This window comes from Mercurialis annua, linkage group LG4 (genome assembly GCF_937616625.2).
Source record: "Mercurialis annua linkage group LG4, ddMerAnnu1.2, whole genome shotgun sequence".
Taxonomy (NCBI): Eukaryota; Viridiplantae; Streptophyta; class Magnoliopsida; order Malpighiales; family Euphorbiaceae; genus Mercurialis; species Mercurialis annua.
In genome coordinates, this window is record NC_065573.1 from 19,262,985 (window position 1) to 19,274,089 (window position 11,105).

The following is an 11,105-nucleotide window of genomic DNA, read 5'->3' on the forward strand; positions in this document are numbered from 1 at the left end:
AAACAGGTCGAGTTCGGTTAAGAAAACCTGGTTCATTTCTACTTGACATTATTTTTCTCGTTTTCTTTTTGCATTAAATTATATAAGGTACAAGCTTACTTAGCGCTTGCGTTTTACTCGCACGCTAGTCCCCGAAAATACGTTTTGCTTAATCATTGGGGGTTAAATAAAAGAGAGAAATTATCCGTTTTTAAATGGTACACGACATGTTTATGAGACGGTGACACTTTGCCAGCCGTAGTTAGTAGTACAGAATCAATAGAAAAAACACTAATACTACCACCTGAAAATTAACAATTTCTCACTGCAATTTCACTTGAAAAAGAAAAACATGGATCTGGGTTTTTATCTAAATGCCCTGATCCCTTCATGGGACTCAGTACGTACCTACCATTTCTTCATACAAATCTTCCAATTTCAATTTTTGAGTGACAAAGTACTTAATTCTTCTCCATTTTTACCCTTTTTATTTCTTGTGTAGGTTACTATATTGGTGGTGTTCTTTGTTTATCTAGCAGTCTTCGGATCTTTATTACCTGGAAAACTCGTTCCTGGCGTGATTCTACAGGATGGCTCTCGTTTACATTATCGTTGCAATGGTCTGCATTTTGTTGTAATTTATCTCCTTTTTTTAAGTTTTTATATCAGGTTTTTATTCATTGCTAATGAGTTTTTTTGGGTTGTTTTTTGATTGGTTTAATAGGGTTGTTGTCATTGCTGTTGTTGGTTGCTCTTCTTGGAATTGGAGCTAAATTGGATCTTGTATCACCTACTGTATGCAACTCATTAATTTTAGTTATCTAATGGGTTTAAGTTTTCTGATTTACTGTGATTTTCAACTGAATTTTTGAGTGTGTTTAGTGCAATAGATGTTGAATTAATGTTATGTTTAAATGTTGCTCACAGGTGATTTCAGAGAGAGGGTTTCAGCTTCTATCAGCAACTTTTATATTCAGTGTTCTTGTAAGTTCCACTTTCATTTCCAGTTAAAGTTTGTTACTGAACTGTATTCTTTTGAATATTAGATACCTGTTATTAATCCCCAATTCAAACTGTGGTCGTGTTTGATATTAGCGTTGAATGGTATTACCATATGTCGATGGTCTCATTCGTTAAGTTTTGTCCCTATGGGGTGCTTTAAGATATATAATTCTGCTCCTGTCTGATAGGATTTTAATGTTCTTTGGCCTTCACCTTTTGCCAGCAGCAGTAAAGCATTCAGTTGTTTAGATAAGTATATATGTAGAATGATTTGAGCATTCTGTATGTTGGGATCAGACAGAGTGGTATCACCCAGGCTAATGCATGTTGACAAAAAAATTAGTTGCTTCATTCATTGTTTCCTTTGCTTACGGACTTGCAAATTTTATTTGACTTTAACTAGTCCCTCGGACTTGTCATTTCACTTCTTACATAGGTGACACTGGTACTCTATGCTGCTGGTCGCAGTTCACGAAACCGGGGTTCTTCTCTTAAGCCTCATGTCACTGGAAACCTAATACATGACTGGTACCTGCAACAAGATCAACTTATTTTTGTGATGCTCATTTGTGCTGTTAAATTTAACCGAGTTATTAAAGTCTTCTTGTGTAGCTTGAATCTAAAATAGGATGTATGTAATTCTCAGTTTAATGCACATATTTGAAAACTTGAATGTGGAGTAATATACTATGCAGAAGCATAATACACGACTACCAGTTTACGCGTCACTGGTTAATATATGCAAAAATCTCCTTTCACACTATTTTTATATTGCTCAAGCTTAAGAGAGAGTTGGTAAATTTTTTTGGTCTTCATTTCGTATTCTTCAGTACTTCTTCAACACTTTGTCCATCAACTGAGAATTTGATCTCTTACATTTACATTTACTGTAACATGAACTTGTATAGTAGTAATTTCTTCCTTTTTTTTGGCACCGATGATCTTAATATCACTATACGTACTCTCTTCCACAGGTGGTTCGGAATACAACTCAATCCTCAGTTTTTGGGCATTGACCTTAAGTATGTAACTCGGTCTCAAATCATTTGGACATATCTCTTGTTTGGTTTATTTATATGCATCATAAGATGGCTGTCTCTCAAATCTTAGAAGCAATCAATCTGTTCCAAACTTTGTTTTTTTGTATCCCTAATTGCTCTAGTGCATATTTAGTTGGTACCTTTCTTCATACTACCTTTTCATTTCACGAACTCATAATGTTTTGGAATGCACAATGATAATCCATATAGCCAACTCCAAATAGCATTGAACTGAGGCACAATTAACTGTTCAGTTTTTGTCTATTAACGATAGAAAGACAATGGTTTAACATATGTGAAATGTCATTGTTGGCATTTTTAATATCTTTAGCCAAGTGAGTTAAGGGGTGGAAAAACTATTTAAAGTTAAACTAATGAAAATGGACTTTTTATTCTCTAGGTTCTTTTTTGTTAGAGCTGGAATGATGGGATGGCTACTTATTAACCTATCAATTCTTGCAAAAAGTATTGAAGATGCCACCTTAAGCCGTTCAATGATCCTCTACCAAATGTTTTGTACGGTAATCTGGCGATGCTTGGAAGTACATTGTTTTATATCCATGTCTATTTTGATGTCAGATCAATTTTCTGAATGTCATCTTTATCCGCATTTTTTTTATATTTCAGTTATACATCTTGGATTACTTCTTCTATGAAGAATACATGACCTCCACGTAAGTGCTTGACTTGAATCTCTCCTGCAGATGTTTTGCAATGCTTTTCTTGCTTGCCTTAATATAATATACATTTAAATCATCAAAGGGCAGTAAAAAAATGTAGTTTGCCTTTCCTTGAATAATTTTTTTCATTAACCTTGCAAGAAAGTCTTCCAATTCAAAGAAAAAATTGAAACAGTCAATTTGGCTTATTCATTATACTACTCAGTATCACTACGTCAAAATTTCCTAAGGTAAAAATAAATCAAGGGGAGCAGGTGGCAAGATTCAAAAGGACAAATGAAAGTAATAAATTTCAAAGATTTTGTTGCAGTTTTTGGATGCCAAATGTACTGAGGTTGCATGAACTTATCTGATGCTTACTTGGTACTGAAGCTGCCCTCAACCATGTTTAGCCAAATCCTTTTTGTGGTTAAAATCTAGCAAATTTGATTCCTAGAGCTGACGCGAAACCATGTTTTTCCAAACTCATTTTTCTCCAGATATGATCTTACTTTCCATCTAATTTTAATTCCTTGTCTATTCTATGTAATATCACTAAAGATGTTCCAATCTTCCTCTTCCATTGATAGATGGGACATAATCGCAGAGAGGTTGGGATTCATGTTGGTATTTGGTGACCTGGTGTGGATTCCTTTCACTTTTAGCATCCAGGCAAGTTGCCACAAACTTTATCTTTAGGTGAAGTGAAAAAATTCCTCGTCATTTTCAGACCTGCCTCATCATTATAAGACCATACAACCAACAATACTTGTTTATTGATCATTTGCTACATCTTTTAGGGTTGGTGGCTTTTGGGTAACAGGGTGGAGCTAACAACAGCTGCTGTTGTATCAAATTGCTTTATTTTTCTGATTGGGTAACCTTCTGGTGATCAATAGTTCACTTTTGTGCTTAAATTCACTTGTTCCAAGTCATTCGGCAAAGTTCTTATTTTGTATGAAACTGGGCAGGTATCTGGTCTTTAGAGGAGCTAACAAGCAAAAACATGATTTTAAAAAGAATCCTAAAGCTCTCATATGGGGCAAGCCACCACGAGTTATCGGCGGAAAGCTGCTTGCTTCTGGTTATTGGTAAGATTCTACCTGATCGTGTTCTACAATATGATCATTTCTTTCCTTTGTTATGGAACTGTTATTACTATTACTGGGTTATGTTTAAAGTTGTTACTTGGAAATATATGTAACCTCGTCTCATCAATAAATAGAATAATTCCTTATCGGAATCTGGACTATATTACAGTGAACCATATGCAGAAAACTGAACATATTTTCATACTGAAGTCTTTGAGACTCTGGTTAGGTTGGGAAAATGTTAGATGAAAATGCATAGCTTAGTTGACTTCCTTGGATAAAATTTGTTTCTTCAAGTTCTCATTTTTCTCAAGAGTTCATGGCCCAGGGCCGTTGAGAGCAATGGATATGTTCAATTTTTGTGCCCGAGGGTCGCGAAATTGCATAAAAGCACACCGCTGCATCACATTGGTGTGTGTAAAAACCGTACCAAACCGAATGACTGAATCAAACTGACAAATTCAGTTTGGTTTGAAATTAGAAAAAATATTAATTTTCGGTTCAATTAGGTTTCGAAATTCGAAGGACTTTAGTTCACTTATGGTACAAAACCGAACCAATCCAAAGATCAACTGAACCCGGTGATTTGATTTGGTTGGGTTTTGAGAAAAATCAATATCTTCGGCTTGGTTTGGTTTGAACTGAGTGCGCATCTCCAGCGTCACCTATCAGCTAAATCCTAATAATGGCTTACTTTTATCCAGCTCACCCTGCATTAAACATAAAATAAACCATCAGGTGAAGTGACTGGAGTTGCTTCGACGCTGTAAAGTCTAAACTTTATGTAATTAAATCGAGCCATCTCACTGATTCCGGTACTTGCAATGTTTGTGATACTTCGCGTCGTGCATTTTCTTGACATTGTGTTTTTTTTTGTTGAAGGGGGATTGCGAGACACTGTAATTATCTCGGGGACTTATTGTTAGCACTGTCCTTTAGCCTACCTTGTGGAATAAGGTAATTTTGCGGTTCTTTTTCTACTTGGAATCTATAACATTCAGATTCGCATAAGTCTCATTATGAAATTTATTCTTATGCAGCTCCCCTATACCATACTTTTATCCAATTTATCTCCTTATTCTTCTAATATGGAGAGAAAGGAGAGATGAAGCTCGCTGTGCCGTGAAATATAAAGACGTATGGGTGGAATACCGGAAACTTGTTCCCTGGAGAATATTACCATACTTATACTAAGAACAAAATTCTGAAATAGTTGCTGGATACTTACAATTGTAGGAGCAACATAGAAGGGTTCTGTTTCAGTAAGATGTTTAATTTTCTAGCATTGTTTAGTTAGCATTTTTCTCAATTTTAGCTTGATGTTCAATTAGTTTATCATCTTAGTTTTATGCTTGTTATGAAGATTTCAGGGAATTTTGCTCACTCTGTTGGGTTTTGGATGGTGGAAATCAGACTTGCTCTTAAAACTTTGTACTTTGTAGCCATCAACATTTCATTTTGTAGATCATCATAAAATTTTCACCCTATGTTCCCAACTTTTCACCTATTTTCTACCAACGTCTAGGGGTCACCAAAATTTTATCTGAACCGATGTAACTGAACGAACTGAATGTGTATGGCCGGTTCGGTTTGATGATAAATTAATTTGATCGGTTTCGTTGTTTTTAGATTTTGGTTTTTTTATTATCGGTTTTATTTGAAATTCAGATTATCTAGATTAACCGAACCGATTGAAATGATTGAATATTTGTTATTTTTTTATTTAGTTTTTATAACTATTCTGTATGGTTCTATCAATATTACTAACCGATCAAATAACCAACTTATTCGATCTATTCGGTTTTGACTTTTTTTTTAATTTTGGTCAATTCAGTTGGTTTGGTTTTGGTTAATGTTGCCCGTTTGTTCTGGTCAGTTACCATGGTCACCATTATTGGTTTATTTGGTTTGGGATTTGTTGGTTCGGTTTTAATCAAATGCTTACCCCTACCGACATCTTTTTAATTTGTCTTATAAGCAAAATATTTCTAACATTTAATGGGCAAAAGGAAAAAAATTCTTACCATTAATTTACACATTAGAAGTTAAAAATGATTAAAACATTATAAAATAAAAAAATTATAATTTTTGGTGACAAAATTGGTGACCTCAATTAAAACGAATTTGGTGAAAATTAGCCAAATTCTAATGACTACCACCGGAAATGTCCTTATGCGTCCAAAAATGCTGATATGAACGCCACTATACAATGATAGACTCGCAATGTTATTAGTAGCGGCATATCCAATTGGTGATATCTATTTACAAAATTAATATTTGTAAGTAGGTCGATGCTCGCTTATAATTTTTAACCATTATTTATTAAAATTTAAGATTTCAATTTTTATAATTATTTTTTAGTCTTATTTAGTATAATAGTCAAATGAGCTAAGATGGATTGATTAAACTAATCAAATGCTGATAAAGTGAGAAATTAGAGAAAAATTAACAACGGAAATCGCAATCAAACTTTCGCGTGTTTTTGGTATATAATATAATCCTTTTTTCTTGGCATATAAAAACACCAACTTTCATTTTTTGGCATATTTGTCCACAGAATGTGAAACGGCGCCGTTTTGAATGAAAAACGGTGCCATTTTGCGCTAAAACGACGTCGTTTTGCGCTTAATTTTTCAAAGAAACGGTTATGTGGACGAATATGCCAAAAAATGAAAATTGATAATTTTTTATGCCAAGAAAAAAAGATTATGTTAAATAACAAAAACACGCGAAAGTTGGTGATTTTGGTGCAATTAAGCCTTCTATAATTATGAATCAGTAAAGTACGGAAATATAGCACATCACAACAAAAGCTTTAATGTTAATCACAAACAATGAAAAACAAAATTAATGGGAAGCTTCTTATATGACATTGTTCACTTTTCTTATTTTATCAAAGTTCACATTAGAACTTCGACAGATTCACATTATATTACCTACTTTTTCAATCTGTTATAATAAAAAAAAAGTGAAATACAAAAAACAAAATTATAAAAAGAATGGATCTTCTTCTTCTTCAGCCCTGGCTAAAAGCAAAATTACGATTTACAGAGCGTTAGCAATTCACCACCGGACCACAACTAACTTTTAATTATCCGACGGCAGCTTTGATTGAAGCCTACACTAACCTAAGGGTAGATCCCCCACTGCATTCACACCCAATTTTCTATTCCAAACTCACACTCTGTATCTCTCAATCGAAATTGATGGAATGTCGTAAAATCTCACATCGCTAAAAAAAGTACAACACTAAAAAACTTGCAAAAGAGGTAATATTGTCACTTCTCATTTTTTACGCTCAATTCATTTGTTACTTAATAACTTAACTATTTTTACTAACTTAAACATTAGAGTAATTTTGGAGCTAAAACCCTAGTTTCCCTTTCTTACTTCCATCCTTTTCAAGTATATTCGATTTGCTTAGACCTGTTCATGGACCGGTATGACTGGAATAAGGTTTGGGGGCCGCTCGCCCAAATTTATAGCTGAACTCTGATATGATATTTTTTTTAAATAAAATAATCTAAAGATGTTTGAAAACAATTTCACAAAACTGTTTGAAACTATAAGTGACTATTTTGTTAAAACAGTTTTTAAAAAATATTATATAAAAACCGTTGGAATCTGTTTTGTAAATGATTATTATAAAATGTTAAAATATATTTTCAAAAACTGTTGAAAATATTTTATAAAAATATTTTAAAATTGTTTTATAAATAATTTTTTAAAAATATTGCAAAATATTATACATTGTAATAGCATACGTCCTCTGTAATAAACTTTATACAAATATCACTTTATGATTTTTTTAAAAAACATTGTATAATTTTATATTTATAATTACATTTTTTTAAATTAGTATGTTATTATTTTTGTTTATATTTTAAGAATTATTGTTTCTGTTTTAATATTCCTATTATGATAAATTATAGTAATATTTCGCTATTAGAAAAAATTTATGTTGGATTTGATGCAAAATCTGTCTATGGAGCAGGTGTAAAGAACAGAAAGCAACTGGATTTTAAAAATTTACAGCTTTTTGATGCATGCTTATCCTCTTCTAAAAATTAAGCATAATAAACAACTGAAAATTTGTACAATTTCTGTCTTGGCAGGTGGCTTCTGCTTAGCTTGGAGAATCACAAAACTGACCTCTTCTTTTTTGCTATTAAACTTTGTTTTTGCTGTTATAAGTGCTTTAAAAATACTTTAACTTTAGGCTTCATCACTCAAAAATAACACATTTTTTCAAATTTTTTTAGTTTATAATCTCATCTTCTAATAAAATATTTAATTTTAGTACATTTTTTATTTTCACTTTCAATTATAGCTATTGCACGGAAACGGAAACGGAAACGGCAAAACGGATTTTTTCAAAATTTAGAAAACGGAAACGTAGGGAAACGTGTAAATAATAAAAATATAGGAATATATTTATAAATATTAAAAGGTGTATATATATATATAATTAAATTTTATTTATAAAAATGTATTTTCATATAAGTAAACTATTATAACAATTAATAAGATAAATTATTTAAATATCTAACAATATAACATATCAATAAATTCTATATCTATAAAGTCTATGAGTAATTGATTAGGTTCTTTTATTTATAGGTAACTTTTTTTAGAGTTTTTTTAACTATTTAAGAACTTTTTTATACATAGGAAACGGGCTTTTTTTAGGAAACGAGTTTCCAACTTCTAGTATTTATGGAAAAGGGCCCGAAACATTTCCATAGAGTTTTTGAGAGTTTCCGAAACGGGAACGTTTCCGAAACGGAAAAATTCACTCTACATAAGATTTCCGTGCATCCTAGGTCCAAATCGATCAGAGTGAAACAATTCAAATATTTTGTTTATATTAATTCATATTATTTTAATTTATATTTTTATTATAACAAATTTTAAAAATAAAACAAATGAAAGGTTTTCTTTGAACCTTTTTGAATATCAATTTGAACAATGACCACAATTGATTGTAAAATTTGAAAAATGGACTAAAATTATATATAAAAAATTAACGGTGAGTCCATAAAAAACAAAGAAACAAAAAGTGGGATTTTTTTAGCGATTAAGCTTTATTTTTAACATTAGCATGCAAAGTAAATATGCTTCTTAATAAATTGCGAAAATCTATTCAAATATTGAAATTTAATTTTTTATTTTAATATTTTAATGATGGAGTCTGCCTTCTGATCCGGTTGTATGACCTGTAAAACAGGGTAGAAGTTAACCAGAAGGTGGTTGTCCGATTAACTCTCCGATGCTAAAGTTAGTATTGAACTTAAGCAAAGTTTTGTGTATATATTATAGTTGTGTGTTTAGGCATAACTCAAACTCTTTTTATAGTAGATGATAGCATATCTAGTAGAGTTGTAATAGGAAAGTGAATCCTATTTTATAGGGTTTGACCCTGATTAGGAGTGATAATCCTTATTCAGACATGAGCCCTATTTTGGAACGTCTTTCTCAATAGTCTCGTCTTCCTAAGCTGGAGATTATCTTCCTAAGTTGGAGTTTGTATCCAAATAGAAAAGATACTCGAGATTATATAACAGATCTGGTAATCTATCTGAATTGCAGGGTCGACGCGCTTTGTTCGAGTCCTCAGGGATTCGGTATTCTTCCTGTCGGATGATGTGGTATTCCAGTCGAGGCGAATCCTGTGGATTCGACCGCCTATTTCTTCCGGTTTGGTGGCGGGAGTCCGATATTATCTAAGAATGGATCTCCTGCGATTCGGCTCCATTGTTCTTAAGGTATCCATCATTAGCCCCCCGCAAGTGAGCTGGAGTTTTGGTATTTATGCTCAGTAAATTTTAGCTCTTTTGGAGTTGAGTCATTTTATATTATCTCGAGTTTTTTTGCATTTTCAGCAAGATTTCTACTTTTCTTTTCTCTGCCATGTGTCGCTCATCGGCGAACAGTGGTTATTATATGAGGGACAAGCGTCTCGTTTTTATGACATTTGTCACTCATGCGACGCGACCCTTAGGATTCCGTCTTTTTGACTTCCGGATCCCCAACTTCTGGATATAAATGTTCATTTTTACACTTTCTTCTTTTACTTCTATTTTCTTTAAAACTTTCCAGACTTCTTCGAGCAAATTTCTTCTCTTTGTCGTATAAATTTCCTTCAAGATTTCTCGTTTCAAAGTTGCTCCATATCTTTCCTTTGATCCTACCTATTTGATTTCAAGGTATTTTGCTTTCCTTTTAATCTTATAATCTTCTGTTTTTGATATTTGGGTTTTGGTTGTTGCTACTCTTCGTGTTCTTCAAATTTTTTTTGTTCCAAATTATTAGTCATTTTTAAAATATTTTCATTTCAAATTATAAACATTCAATTAATATATTAATGAGTAATTTTTATATATCATTATTAATTAAAATAAAATATATTAGAAATAAAATAAAATAAATAAAAAATTCATTATTATATTAAATAAGACTAATTATTTGATATTTTTTTAAATTTATTATTTTATCTAAAAATATAAATTTTATAATATTTAGGGTAAATATTATAAAAAAATTCACCAATTTTACACGTATTTGCAATTTAATCATGTTTTTTTAGAATTTATCATAAAATACACCAATTTTTTTTTTTAAATTCATACATGGTGCTGATGTTCACTCATTCATTGGTTAAAAGTAACTTACACTTTAAAAATTACATCAATAAATAAGTGGCACGTCAGTACCAAACACTTATCGTATTAATATATAGTTGCATGGCGCACCCACATAAAAAATAATATATACGAATGTCAATAATAAAACCGTATAAGTCAACAAGGAAAAGATTGTGCAAGTCAAGCAAATTGTGTCCAACAGATATATATTAATCTTGCATGTATATTATATTAAAAAAATTGTACGTGCAGTACGCATGTAAAACCATGCAGAACAACCGGAAACCTAATAGGTACGAAAAAGCCATCGTTATAGCTGTAATTTGAGATAAGGTTATTATCATTAGAATTTAAAAAATAATAATATAGGATCAATAAATTCCAAATCAATTCATTATCCCAACTAACACTGTAAACTGTACACCACAGGGGACCGACCAGTAATTGAACATGATGGAGGTTGACGAAATAATAGTTATTTTTAAAATATTTTTATTTCAAATTATAAACATTCAACTAATATTTTAATGAGTAATTTTCATATATATTGTTATTAATTATAATAAAATATATTAAAAATAAAATAAAATAAATAAAAAGTTAATAGTATATTAAATAAAAATAATAATTTGGTATTTCTTATAAATTAATTAATTTTATTTAAACATCTAAATTTTAAAATATTTATTC

General features: G+C 31.4%; 1 protein-coding gene across 1 annotated transcript; it reads left to right on the forward strand.

Moving 5' to 3' along the window:
* The first annotated feature begins 212 nt into the window (after window positions 1-212).
* On the forward strand, window positions 213-5,180 carry LOC126679213 (delta(14)-sterol reductase). Its single transcript, XM_050374195.2, has 13 exons — window positions 213-379; window positions 482-599; window positions 704-774; window positions 907-963; window positions 1,418-1,509; window positions 1,956-2,003; window positions 2,422-2,542; window positions 2,649-2,695; window positions 3,271-3,352; window positions 3,481-3,557; window positions 3,652-3,771; window positions 4,654-4,728; window positions 4,812-5,180. The coding sequence occupies exons 1-13, from the start codon at window positions 332-334 to the stop codon at window positions 4,963-4,965; spliced, it is 1,110 nt and encodes a 369-aa protein (XP_050230152.1). The 5' UTR covers window positions 213-331; the 3' UTR covers window positions 4,966-5,180.
* Window positions 5,181-11,105: the final 5,925 nt, after the last annotated feature.